General features: G+C 37.0%; 1 protein-coding gene across 4 annotated transcripts in view; it reads left to right on the top strand.

Moving 5' to 3' along the window:
- The window catches only part of LOC137655686 (long-chain-fatty-acid--CoA ligase ACSBG2-like), a 131,900-nt gene that overhangs the window by 96,475 nt on the left and 20,797 nt on the right, over positions 1 to 14,628 (top strand). For all 4 annotated transcript variants that reach the window (XM_068389646.1, XM_068389645.1, XM_068389648.1 and 1 more), the window contains exons 8-10: positions 142 to 380; positions 1,985 to 2,142; positions 8,906 to 9,012. In XM_068389646.1, the coding sequence (XP_068245747.1) occupies positions 142 to 380; positions 1,985 to 2,142; positions 8,906 to 9,012 (504 nt within the window). The remainder of the gene's footprint in view (positions 1 to 141; positions 381 to 1,984; positions 2,143 to 8,905; positions 9,013 to 14,628) is intronic.

The raw sequence follows: 14,628 nt of genomic DNA, 5'->3' as shown, positions 1-14,628 counted from the left end.
CATCCGCAAATAAAGGAAAATATGATTTAAGTCTACACCTACATATGCAACAAGGTCAAGAAAAAACTTCTCTGACATAGCATAATTGTAAAACAAACCGATGATGCATTATATTTGGATTGATTAAATTTCTACTTGCAGGTACCACTGGTCCTCCTAAGGGTGTAATGTGCTCCCAGGATAACTTGACCTATGTGGGAGACTTGTATAGGAAAAATAATAAAAATGAATTTGGGAAGGAAAGATTGGTATCCTTCCTTCCCCTCAGTCATATAGCAGCTCAAGTTGTTGATATATATACCTGTATAACAATTCTCGGAGAACTGCATTTTGCTGAACCAGATGCACTAAAAGGAAGTTTAGGAAAGACATTGGTTGAGGTAAGCGGGATCAATTATTTTGACAACTTTTGATGTCAAGTAACTTGTTTTTTTTTTTTATAATTGTGTATGATAATTCTCTCACTTCAGAAAGTACTGAACTGTATGTAAGAATAAGGAAGTATAAGTGAGCACTGTGTTATGATGAAGTATGTGTAAATATTTTTTTATGAAGTTAGTACTCATTTGGTCTCAATCATATATGGTACATGAACCCAAATGAAAGTGTCACAAATGGAAAACACAAAAGTTCCAGAAAATATCAAAATATGCTATTTCTCATTACTATAGGGTACTTGATAGTTAATGGGACATGACTCAGCGCCATTAAAGCAGTGTTATTTTCGGTCATTTCAAACTCAATCTAATTTTTTGTTTCTGAACTGATTTTCATAATTTAAAAAGCATTTTAAAGATAATTTTCCTAGCAAATATTTTGAACATATTTTTCTTATCAATTCTCATTATTTATATGTATTTTTTCCAAACATATTGTTAATACTGTAATAGTAAAGATTGCCATTTTGCATATTTCAAGTTTTTATAATTTTTCAAAACTTTTCTATGAATTTTTTAGAACATAAAATTTTCTATCATTTCTTATAAGAAAGGTAAATATTGGTCAACAGATAAAAAAGTAGTTTTAATATTTCTCTAATAATTTCATGTTTTGAGAAATCAGCTGCCAATTTTTTTTTTTTTTAGAAATTGTGCGATTAAGGGGACCATCCAATATGTCTTGTAATTTTTGTTCCAATTATTCAAAATACATAATTTCCTTATATGTTTTAGATATGTATATATAATGCCTTCATCAAACATAAATGTCAATTCACTTGAGCAAAAATTTTAGATTTATAGGTAAAAATCATAATTAAAAAAAGAAAAAAAAGATTTCTCTACTAATATGACATCAATTGTATTTAAAATCATACCATAAAAACTACTTTATAACCCGAATAATTCCATGTGACAGTATTTGAATTTTCCTTTTTCTTTTGTTTAATTTTTTTTTTTCCTGTGTAGACGCAAAAAAATTCATTAAATGAATATTTCAAATAAGTGCTCTTAGGTTATGTGTCCTGCTTTGAAATAAAAGATTAATGGTTAGAAACAAATACAGTACACAATGTACTTGTGTTATTATGCAATCAGTACACAAATGATCACCCTGAATTCAATTTGTGAAGAATGAAACCTAACCATACTGTATGCCAGTGTTTAAAATTATGTGAATTTAGTGTGTTAACTAAGGAAAATCATATTTGCTTCTTAAACTATTTAGGTTTAAATGAATTTTCATATGAAGATGACTGATTTATGCAAAACAACATTTGCCTGGCTGATAAAGTGTTGACATTGTAAACTATCAAATTAAGAACTCCAAATATAAGCAGTCCCATGAGAAACATTTTTTATTCTCTACTCAGGAAGTTTTAAGTTTGTGATGTTAATGCTATTGCATGTAATAAAGAATTAATGCTTATATATACTTTATTTTTTTTCCAGTTGTTTTATCTTTGAAAATACTTTATTTGGTGTAATCATACAAACTGAAAATAGAAGTATACATCAGTCTATAACTATCTTCATTTCTCTTGTAGGTGGAACCAACAGGTTTTATGGGTGTACCAAGAGTATGGGAGAAGATATATGAGAGCTTAATGAGGGCAGGAACTCAAGCACCAATGTACAAAAAAATTCTTGCAAAATGGGCCAAGCAACATGGGCTTAACTATTATCAGGGAATTTTGGAGCACAGGTTGGTATTTTATTGTTTTCTTATATATTCATCTTGACATTTGATATCTCCAGTACTATTCAGCTTTCAAAATCTGCTTGATGCATGCATTGTTCTCTATTTTTATACAAAGGCACATTCTCTTTTAATAGTTGATTAGTTCATTACTCAAGATTCATTATATTTCAACAAAAACTCGGAATACAAAGGTTCACTTTATGTTTTAAGAGTATAATGAAGCAAACAGAAAATGGAAGTGGAAGAATTCACATATTGTATACAGATAGTGCAAGCTTTAGAAGATAGAAAATATCTTTTACCTTGGAGTCACACTGGATTGTAGAGCAGGTATAGAGAAAACACTACAGAAAATAGAAATAACAGTATGATTGAACTGGAGATTGCTATGCTCTGGGTAAATATGAATTTTCCATTAATAAAATAAAGCAAAAGCTTCAAGGTACTATATCAAGGTGGTACTGCTTTCTGTAGGAGAAACTTAATTCCTGTTAACTGGCATTTCCACTAAGCCTGGAACAGGCTTAATGCTTCCTTCCCACTGCAGGTAAAGTGTCGACTTCGACAGTAAGGATTCAAGGGTTGTACTTCTGTAGGAACAAAAGGGAAACTTTTTAGAGGTTACCTTTGATTACCTTGGAAATCTGTACTTGGCTCAAGTATTTTTATCTATAAGGATAAAAATAAAACTCTAGCATGCTTTATTTAAAAGCAACTGAGGAGTAAAAATTAAGTCGCATATAAATTTTTTTATTTATTTTGCAATTACATTATTTAATGTGGTTGCAACAAAATAAGAATCTGATCCAGCAATCATTCACATCCGGGTTCATATATTGACCTGTAAAGGAAGAATATATGTATATTTTCATTATCGGAATAATACCACTCAATGGAGATGTGAAATCAAAATCTGTCTGACTTGCTCAGATTTCATATATGCGTGAACACTGTGGTGCAAACGTCCACACGGCACTGATGTGGGTCAGATTATGTACCTGTATAGAACAGTCTATTAATCATCGTAATGATTTGCACTAGAAGGTACGAGTACCTATTCACCCGACCACAGAAAATTTCTAAGGTTCGTGTTCCTCAAGACCACTTATCAGTTTAAAGCACTCTGTTTTGGACTGAGCACGGCTCCCTACGTTTTTACCCGAGTGATATCCAACGTGGCTCGCTGACTTCACCTAAAGGGAGTAAGGATTTCTTTGTACCTGGACGACTGGCTACTCAGAGCAGAATCACAAGTAAAGTGTCTAGAGGCTCTTCAAATGACAATGTCTTTAATGCAACAGTTAGGTTTGATGGTAAACCTGGCCAAATCTCGACTAACACCCTCACAGAATACCATTTATCTAGGGATGAGAATTCACTCAGCGGTTTTTTGGACTTTTCCAGCCCCGAAACGCATTCTAGATTGTTTAGTAAAGGTGCAACATTTCCTAGACTTACGGTCCTGCTCTGTGAGAGATTGGATGAGTTTCCTGGGCACCTTCTCATCGATCGAACAGTTCGTGTCCCTGGGAAGACTTCATCTATGGCCTCTTCAATTTCATCTGGCAAAGTTTTGGACGAGAGATCAAAGTCTGGAAAAGTCGATGCCGATCCCTCTGGGGATCAGGAACCACTTGGATTAGTGGGATGATGCCAACAAACTCCAGGAAGGTCTCGAACTGTATCAGAAGAACCCCGAATTAGTGTTGTACTCCAACGCCTCAGACATGGGGTGGGGTGCAACACTCGGGAAGGCCGAGATATCGGGTCTGTGGGTAGAGTCTCGGAGGAAATGGCACATAAATATCAGAGCTAGTGGCCATTCACCTAGCCCTCATTCACTTTCAGAAGGAAGTCCGAGGAAGATTGGTTCAGATCAACGCAGACAACACCACTGCGTTGGCTTACATCAAAAAGCAGGGAGGCACTCATTCGGCCTCACTTTACGAGGCTGCGAGAGATCTACTTCTCTGGGCGAAAGCGAGGGACATAACCCTGATTACTCGCTTCATAGAAGGGGAGAAAAACATCAGGGCAGATCTGCTCAGCAGAACAAGGCAAGTTCTAACTAAAGAGTGGACTCTGCATCATGAGGTGTGCACCAGCCTTTTGATGTGGGGTCAACCCTCGATAGACCTCTTCGCCACACAAATGACAGAGGTTGCCGGTATTTTGCTCTCCAGTCTCAGACCAGGAAGCAGCCGCAGTGGACGCTTTTCTTCCTAACTGGGAGGGTCTAAACGTGTACGCTTTTCCTCCATTCAAGATCGTGGACAGAGTCCTGAAAAAGTTCAGGGAATCGCCCAACGTCCGCATGATCCTAATAGGTCCATTTTGGCCCATGAGACCTTGGGTTGCAGAGATAATGGAGTGGCTGGTAGATACCCCCAGAACATTACCAAATCGGAGCGATCTACTCAAACAGCCTCACTTAGAGAGGTACCACCAGAATCTTCTTGCTCTCAATCTGACTGCCTTTCGACTATCGAAAAGCTGGCAAGGGCGAAGGGCTTTTCAAGGGAGGCTGCACGAGCTATCGCCAGAGCTAGAAGGACATCCACTATTAGGGTTTACCAATCCAAGTGGGACATATTAAGAGTATGGTGCAGGAATAACAAACTTTCCTCTACCAGTACCTCTATAGCCAATATGGCAGATTTTCTGTTGTATCTGCGTACAAAAGAGAAGCTGGCTGTGCTTACCATCAAGGGTTACCGCAGCATGCTAGCCTCCGTCTTTCGTCACCGACACATTGACGTGTCAGGTAACAAGGATCTTTCAGGTCTCGTTAGATCTTTTGAGATGACTAAGAAGAAGGACAATCCAACCCCCTCTTGGAACCTGGATGTAGTCCTGGCCTTTTTAACCTCAAGTAGGTTTGAACCCTTGGATAAGGTGTCTTGGAAGGATCTTACTAAGAAGACTCTTTTCCTAGTTGCTTTGGCTTCAGCAAAAAGGGTAGGAGAGTTACAAGCCATCAGCAAGAAGGTGGGCTTTAATGGAGACAATGCTGTTTGATCCCTTCAGCTGGGCTTTCTCGCGAAAAATGAGAATCCTTCTCGACCTTGGCCTAGATCTTTTACCATCCCAGGGCTATCTCACTTGGTTGGACAGGAAAAGGAGAGAGGCCTTTGTCCAGTGAGAGCTCTGAAATTTTATCTGCACACATCCAAAACTTGAGAGGACAAACAGACAACCTCTGGTGCTCGGTTAAAAAACCCTCTTTGCCGTTATCAAAGAATGCTCTAGCTTTTTTCATCAAGGATTTGATAAGGGAAGCTCACCAGAATTGTGAGGAAAGGAGTTTCTCAATCCTTAAGGTGAAACCACATGAGGTTAGAGCTGTTGCAACTTCTATGGCTTACAAGCACAATAAGTCAATGAAGTCAATTCTGGAGTCTACTTTCTGGCGAAGTAAATCAATCTTCGCAGACTGTTATCTCAAAGATGTCCAGACCCAGTACAAGGTTGCTGTTCCCTGGGTCCGTACGTTACCTCCGGTGTCGTAGTTGGAGAAGGGTCTACTGCCTCTTCCCTATAATCTAATATATACCCTTGCCTTTTTTCTTGTACTTGTGTTCACAGGTTGTCTGTGAAGGTTGTTGCAGCCTTCCACAGTCTGGGATACAAGTCAAGTTAGTTTATTTATGGTGTGTGTTTTTAAATTTTGGAGTAGGTGGTCAGATTCAGTATCCATGGCTATGCCAAGTTTGCAAGGGTAGAGGCCTAGCCACGCTAAGGTCAAGGACCTTGTAGCAGCCTCACAGAGACTTTTACAGCCCCCTGAGTGGATCGCTGAGTTTCTTAAGGAATGCAGGTGAAATGAGGCAAGATAACTTTGAAGCCCGCTTCCTTATCAGGTAAGAACCAGATTGTTAGTACTGTACTACTAATTGTAGCTATTAATAATTATATGAATTCCCGATGGGATGAGGTTTTCTACCCACCACCAATGGTGTCAATCAGCTATATATGTAACTACCAGGGAAGTTACGTATTTAAAAATGGTATTTTTATTATAAAATTTATTTTTAAATATACTTACCTGGTAGTTACATATATAAAAGGGCCCTCCCTCCTCCCCTCTGAAAACAGGGGCATGGAATTTCTGAGGAATGTTGGGAATGGTTCTGGTAACCTATGAGAGATGGCGCTCATATATGACCACCTACTGTCATGGCGGCGATTGCCGCGAAATTTGAATTTCTGCCATGCGCGCGACGAAAAGCGGGATTTAAGCTATATATATGTAACTACCAGGTAAGTTTACTTAAAAATTCATTTTATAATAAAAATACCATTTCTCTTACTTTCAACCTATCTTGATATTTACTTTTTACCCCCGGTTTTATTAGCTCTTCAACCCTCACTAGCTCCCTTTTACATCCACCTGCTCTATTCTCCCACTCTTTTGCTACAACTGATTTTCCTTCCACCAAAATATTATCAGACATACCGTTAGCCATACCCCTAAAAACGTGCACGTCTTTGAATCTTCCAAACATTCTTTTAGTTACCAACACATAATCCATTAATGCCCTTTCTACTACTCCTCCATTTGCCACTCTTACCCATGTATACTTGTTTTTATCTTTCTTTTTGAAAAAACTAGAACTTATCACCATCTCTTGCTCAACACACATATCTACCAGTCTCTCACCACTCGAATTTTCACCTGGTACGCCATACTTCCCAATGACACCTTCTACCTCTCCAGCGCCCACTCTAGCATTTAAGTCACCCATGACAACTACATAATTCCTTCTACCCAGTCCTTCTACACACCTAGTTAATTCATTCCAGAATTCATTCCGCTCTTCTTCACTTTTCTCACTACCTGGCCCATACACACTGACAAAAGCCCAACGTTCCCTACCCAACCTAACCCTTACCCACATTAACCTAGATGGTATCTCTTTCCATTCCACTTTGTTACGTGTCATCCATTCACTCAGCAATAAAGCCACACCCTCTCTTGCTCTTCCCCTTTCAATCCCAGACACTACCAGACATTTCACCAAACATCACTTCACCCTTCCCTTTTATCTTTGTCTCACACAAGACCAATACATCCATCCTTCTATTCCTAAACATACTTTCAATCTCACATCTTTTACTCTCTATCGTACTACATCCACGCACATTCAAACACCCCAAAACTAGAGTGCGGGGAGCAGTCACTCTCCCCCCTATCTCCACCTCTTTGCTGATGTCTCACAGGATTGTAAATACAGGAGAGGGGGTTCCCAGCCCTCTTGTCCCGTCCCTTTTAGTCGCTTATTACAACACGCAGGGATAACGTTGGCGCTATTCTAATTGTTTTTATGCCCCCGCGGTAACATCGTAAAGTCAGAACTGATGTAAGTCAAATTGACGTAAAGAAGGGTATTACTGTACTGTACTGTACTGTATTATTATTAGAATACTTTTAATGTAATAGTGTATTTGCCTACATCTATTATTTAAGGAGTAGCATTGTAGAGCCAGAACAACGTAAAGATGGGTATCACTGTATCTGTAAACAGGAAATTTCTTTTACTTTCTATAAAGTTTAGAGTTCCCTTATTATCCATATACATTGCCATGACATTTAGTTTAGTGTCAGGGCTCTCTGGCGTTTGAGTAGACAGAACTGCGAGTTTGCATCCTGCTTGCTAGAATTTCTATGCTAATATTTCTACACCAGTCAACTAGGTGCACTATATATCTTATTTCACAAATGCTGTGATGTATTCTTAAAGAGTTTCACATGAAAATCTATTTCAGAGATAGATATGAGATATTTTTAAAATTGATCCTAATTTTTTTTGGGGGGGGGCTATAAAAACATGTTTTGGTTCAGTATTGCAATGGGAATTGGTGTTTTTTTCTGTTATCACACTGGAACCATCGGTATCAAGAATAGATGGAGCAATTCCTTTTACAAATGTTGTAATCTGAAGAGATATACCCTTCCACCTTTTAATAATGCATTACAGTGATACAATTTTCACAGGCACTACAAAGGTTTTTCCATATTTGCCATTCAGCCTGTTGCAATCACTGATTATTTAGCTTTTGTTGTTGAGAATTATTAAACTAAGATTAATGAATCAATAAGGTAATGATGTAATTAAATATTGATTAATCCCGGCAGTTGTATGCTCACCGTGCGTGGAATGGTTGAAGGATATTTTGATCGAATCTTTCCAAACTTCATTTGCTGTTCCTTCATTACAGGGAAAAGATTCAAATGATGTAACAAATGATATACTGTATAGAATTTTCCCTCTTATAATACTATAAACCTGATCATTTCCCATCCTACTGAGGATTGCCATTTAGCCAATCTTTGTTTAAAGGCTTGAGATGTGTTCCCCAAAATAGCAATGAAGTTTTTGTTAAGTAATTTCTGTTTTCAGAATATACTGTATAATAAGGAAATTTAAGTTTTTATAAATACAGAGTGCTCAGTTTCTTTTCCCTGTCATAGATTTTTTCCATGTTTCGCGATCTACTCTGATATATAGGAAGCGCAAATGACGGATTTTGTCTTATCGAGGAAAATGCTTCCCACCATTTTTTTTTGTGTGGTATCAACAATTGGTGTCAAAGTATTATATATGGAATATCTAGCTATGCAGGTTATATGTGTTCACCTTATCCCCCAAAAGGTAATTTTCAAGACTATAAGTTTCTAGATATCAAACCCAATATTTTACCTTTTAGGTTTCTAGTTTAGTATAATATATGTCTGGGTTCTTTTTCATTTATTCTTTTTTTCCAGGAAATTGTCTGTTTATGAGAGAGTGTGCCATTCTTTAGCTAAGAAGCTTGTTCTAGATAAGATAAAAGAAGCAATTGGTTTTGGAAAGTTGCGCCAGTGTGTTTCTGGTAGGTTTTATTTCTTGATTTTATTTAGTTTAATTTCATTTAGATTTACTAATGTCCTACTTATCTGAGGCTTCACTGATATAAGGCTGACCAGTTGGTACCATTATACAAAACTATATGTGGAAGTTCCAATATTTCAATAATTTCTGTCTGTGGAAGTCTGTTTCTTTCTTTATTTTAAGGGGGCCGGCCAGTTAATGCCGATTTTTAATGATAGGACTTTGACATTCATACCACTTAATAAAGTGACTTAGGATATCTCCAAACTGCATAGGATTTTTGCCTCTGACCTTCGATTTTGCGACGACAGGGAGATTTATCCTGAATATTAGTTTTTTTTTAGATTCTATCTCATCCCTTGATAATTATTACTAGGATCTATGATTATTACCCTATATAGACCTCCAATGATATGAAGTTTTTTTTTTCTAAAAGTAAATTTTTTGCTAGATATGAATTTTTTCATTACGGTGAAAAAAATAAACCCTAAAAATCAGGGGAAAAGATTAAGAAAAAACATATGAAACAAAAATTGGAAAAAGGATTTAATTTCATTGTTTTATAATGCATTTTTAAGTTATATACCAAATTTCAATACTCTATCTTTAAAACTAAGGGAGACTATTGAATTTAAAGGTTAATAAGTATAGTTTTGAGATACGGGCGTCCAAAGTCTTTCTTTATATTTTTACAAAGACAATATTAATAAATCATGATTATTATGAATTTTATGTTCTTTTTTGGGTATTAATTAAAGAAAAAGTTATTTATCATAATTTAATAATAAATGAAGATCCTTTTGCTCAATAGCTTACTTCTTTTGGCTCCTGTGAGGCAAGGGGGCCTCTCTCTCTCTCTTAAAATGATAAAATTCTTGCCAAAAATGAGAAAAACAAACTTAAAAATGAGTGAATGTCAGAGGTCAAACTCAGGCATGTACCCTCTCTCAGGTTTGTGGTAGGGCTGAAAGGGGAAGGGTGTAATACATTGTCTGCGACCCGTGGAAGTTATACAGATGCCATTGTTCACAATTTCTATTGCATTAAAATGCAATAATTATCAAAATATACGATAACAAGAAATACTGAATTTTCCTGTAGGGAACAATGTTTATGGTTTATTAAGTTACTTTTACTAATTACCCTGTAACTATGACAGTAAGAGGAATTTTGACAAAATATTTTGTATATGTATTCACCATTGCCATATGAAGCTCAGTGAATTTTTTTTAAGATTTGGTGGGTTTTTTTTCCTATACCCCCATATATTGGCATTCTGGCCAGCCCTCTTAATAAATTGTACAGTAATTTTTTTTACCATGTCTTAACAGAATTTAAAAAATGATGGCCTGTTTCATTATCGTTTTCTCCCGTACACATCATCTGTGATTCATGGTTTTGGTTCCCAATTAATGGTTCAAAACACGAAAAATAGTTTTAGTCAGTTTACCATCTACTGTCAAATGGTTTCCTACTGGGTTTAGAGCATTGCGCAAACCCTGAAACACATGAGACAGTTAAATGGCTTATGAGTGGAACAAATGTTACATCAATTTGAGAATTTTTACACTAACAAAATACAAAAATTTTCTAATATTAAATGATAGGTTTATTATTTCTACACACTTTTCACCACACACTTTTCACCAGTAATGCAACGGCCACAAATGGCCCTACATAGTAATAGCTTACAAGATATAAGAGGCTAGTCAAATAAATTCACTACAGTAATAATCAATTTTGAAGCCTGTGAATCAAAACTGCACTTTCAAAGTTTATATCACAATGAATGATGGGAAAGACTTATTGAAATAATGAATTTTATTTTTAAATTTCTTTTCAATGTGGCCAAAAAATTGATACACGGGTAAGAAAAGGAAGAGCAGATTCCAGAGACAAAAATTACTATCCCTCCTCTCGCAGCTAGAGTAAACCCCCATCCTTCCTCCTCCTTCTATCCTGAGACTTCTGGTTTTAAGAATACAGTAGACGAAATTATCCTCTAAATCTTTTACACAAATGGTTAAAATGGTGAGTAGAGTTGAGTATATCTGATCTTATTGTTTTATCTTCCTTTCAAAACCTTTTCTCTATGAAGATACTACAAATTTTTGCATTTCTTAGTGATGAATCCATACTTCATTAATTTTAAGCTGAAGTAACTTACAGTACTTTTTAACAAAAAGCTCTTTAAACTTGCAATCAAAATTTAAATTTCATATTTTCTATTCCTCAAAATGATTTTGCATCAGTATCTTTCCAAATAAATGAAAAGACTAATTATAAAATGGAAATTAAATTTTAATCAATTATAAATGAATTGGGGTTAGATTTGGGCATCTCTTGTGATACAAGCTTATCTTATATGCAAATAGCTACATTAAAAAAAGGTATAATCAAATGTTAGCAAGTAAGAAAGTTATAAAATCAATGATCAAGGTCAAGTGCTTATACCAGTAGGATGTTATTGTTAATTATTTTATTTTTACTTATATTCTTATTGCTAGTATTGTCAGTATTATTATTATTGATGTTATTAATAACATATTGTTGAGATTATGACTAATTATTAATTTCTCGGTATTACTGTATATACTGTACATAGTTACTACAGAGTACTGTACTTGTATATTAGTACAATACCTCAGTTTATGAATGATTCTAAATACAAGCCAATCAGCATACAAGCACAGAAATTCAAATTGGTTTACAAGCATTGTGTCGGTCTGATAGTAGAATTTCCCTTCATATGTGCATTTTTTGTGTTATCAAGTACTAACAAGACTGACACGCAATGTGCAGAAAGCCTTTGCGCGGTGGCCATATACCAACCACTATTACGTCATTTTGTTTCGCTCACACCTTAACTCTTTCACTCTGAGCAGCACTCGCACCAGCAGCATCCATAGTTATCGTTTTGTGCTGTCTCTGTAGCGTTGTGACTGCATGTTCTGTATAGAATTTTAATTGCCTTTGTTCATTGTTAATAGTATAGTACAGCATCTAGACAATGGCCCCTCAAGATAATTAAGAATGATGGTAAGAAGGGTATGAATACCGTATAGGTATAAGAATAAATTATCGAGAAGGATGAACAAGGTACACGTGGCAGATCTTGCAAAGTATACAGTCGTACAATATCAAAGATTTGTACAATTCTGAAAAGAGAAGAAATCAAAGCATTTAATGTTGTGGAAGAAGTGCTGACATTGATGGAACCATGCCATGTAGTTATTTTAGATAATGTAGAAAAGTTGCTTTTCATCTGGATCAGTGAGAAGTAGTTAGCAAGAGATACACTTACGGAGAATGTTATATGTGAAAAGCATGGGTACTGTATACTGACCTTGTTCGAAAGGAGCCAAGTACATCAGCAGAAAATTATAAAGAACTATTCAAGGCGAGTCGTGGCTTGTTTGGAAATTTAAAGAAGAACTCATCCATATAGTGTTGTGGGACATGGTGAGGTTGTAAACTAATATCAAGGCAGCAGTGGCATTAATTTCTAAATTTAATAGGTTCATGGATTCTAAATCTTTCATAGCATAGCAAGTCTTCAGTTGTGACAAGACTCATCTGTTCTGGGAGAAGATGCCCTGGAGCACCTTCATTACTGCAGATAAAAGGTAATTTCATGTCACAAGCCCATTGAAGACTGTCTAACCATGCTGTTCTGTGGGGATTGCAAAATGAAACCTCTCCTGGTGTATTACTTGGAGAATCCAAGAGCTTTTTTAAATTGATAGTTTTAGAAGAAGCAACTGAATGGTATGGGAGGTTAAACACGAAGGCTTTGGTGACTTGCATTTTGTTTGTGAAATGGGTCAATGAAATTTCTGGTCTTGAAGTTGAAAAAAATATTGTGGAGAAGAACCTCCCTCTTCAAGCTTTGTTGCTTATGAACAGTGCTCCTGCCCATCCTCCAGCTTTTAAAGACGTCCTAATGGAGGAGTTCTAAGTTTTTCCACAGTATTAGCTTCCTCAAAAGTATTGATAAAGCCTGGGGAGGGGTCACAGAACCCTTAATTCTACATTTAGGAAACTGTGTCCTGAATGCATTCCTGGACGTAATGCCAGGGAATTCAAACCCATTTAGGAGGCAGTTGATGTTGAAATTGTTTCCTTGGGCAAGGCAATAGTTGGAGGTGGACGAAGACGACATCAACAATTTTCTAGGTGAGCATAGTAAGCAGTAGATGACGGAGGTGCTGGTTTAATTGCATAAGGAGCAGCAACGAGGGATTGTGGAGATTTCATCTGAGGAGGAGAAAGGACAGAGTGATAAACCTCTTGCTTCAAGTAAAATTAGAGAGATGTTAAGAATATGGAAAACCCTACAAAATTTTGTACACATCATCCAGATAAATCTTTGGCAGGGTAAGCAGCCACTCTATTTTCTAACAATGCATGTTGTGTTTCCAAACAACAAGCTGAAGCCCTTGCTAGTGTATCAGGTTGAGAATCCAAGGGCATTTGGAATATTTGACTGCCTGTCACATTGCTTTGGCTGAAGGGAATTACAGACTTGACTGGTGTGTGAAAAGTTGTCCCCAGTTAGGGAAGGATCTCCATGGTTTTGAATTGGTAATTAACTCTATCACCAAGAAGCATCTTAATTTGTAAGTGGAAGATGATGATGACACAGACCTACTGGTATCTCATGAAGATAAGTTATCTACTAAGAACCTCATTTTGAGAAGCAGATAATTGAAGAGTAGAACATGCCACCTCCAGAGCCTAAGAGATTTATAACCAAGAACAAGGTAGAAGGTTTTGCACTGATAGAACAAATGTTTACAAGGTTTGATCCTATGAACCTTAATAGAAAGAGGTACACTACAATCTGCCAAGGACTCCTGGATTTGCTGATAATGTACATTACAAAGAGGCCTTGGGGAAGAGGAATGTAAAAGTCCAAACTGCACTGGAAAGCTTCTTCATGAAGGCTTAGTCTTACAACAATCCTGTATCCTCTACCTCATTCGCTTCATTACTTCCTCTAGCCTCTCCAGTATCTTCTGCAGGTTGTCCAAACTTGCCTGTCCCAGTATCTACAACACCTGAGGTTCTTGTGTTTCACTTACTCAGTGTCTGCAGCATCTTCTACAGGTTTTCCAGACTCATCTGCCCCTGTATCTGCAGCACATTCAGCAGGTTCTCCAGATTCACCTGGCCTGGTATCTGCAGCATATTCAGCAGGTTCTCCAGACTCTCCTGCCAAAGTATCTGCAGCACCATCTGCATGTTCTTCCAATCCACGTGTCCCAATATCTGCAGCACTTTCTGTAGGTTCTCAAGACTCCCCTCCCCATTTTCTCAAGCACCTTTTGAAGATTCTCCAGACTCACCTGCTCCAGTATCTGCAACACCTGTAAGTTCTCCAGATTTGCATGCCCCCGTATCTGCAACACCTGTAAGAGCTCCAGAACTTACCTGCCCCAGTATCTGCAATCTGCAAGTTCTCCAGACTTGCCTGGCCCAGTATATACAATACCTTCTGCAGGTTCTCCAGACTTAACTGTGCCAGTAGTATCTGCAGCACGGTCAACAGACTTTCCTGCCCCATTATCTTGAGTGCCATCTGAAGATTCTCCAGACTTGCCAGACCCAGAAGTAT

The sequence above is a fragment of the Palaemon carinicauda genome, chromosome 16 (assembly GCF_036898095.1).
Source record: "Palaemon carinicauda isolate YSFRI2023 chromosome 16, ASM3689809v2, whole genome shotgun sequence".
NCBI lineage: Eukaryota > Metazoa > Arthropoda > Malacostraca > Decapoda > Palaemonidae > Palaemon > Palaemon carinicauda.
Note: the sequence above shows the minus strand (reverse complement) of the source record. Positions and strands in the feature narration are given on the sequence as shown.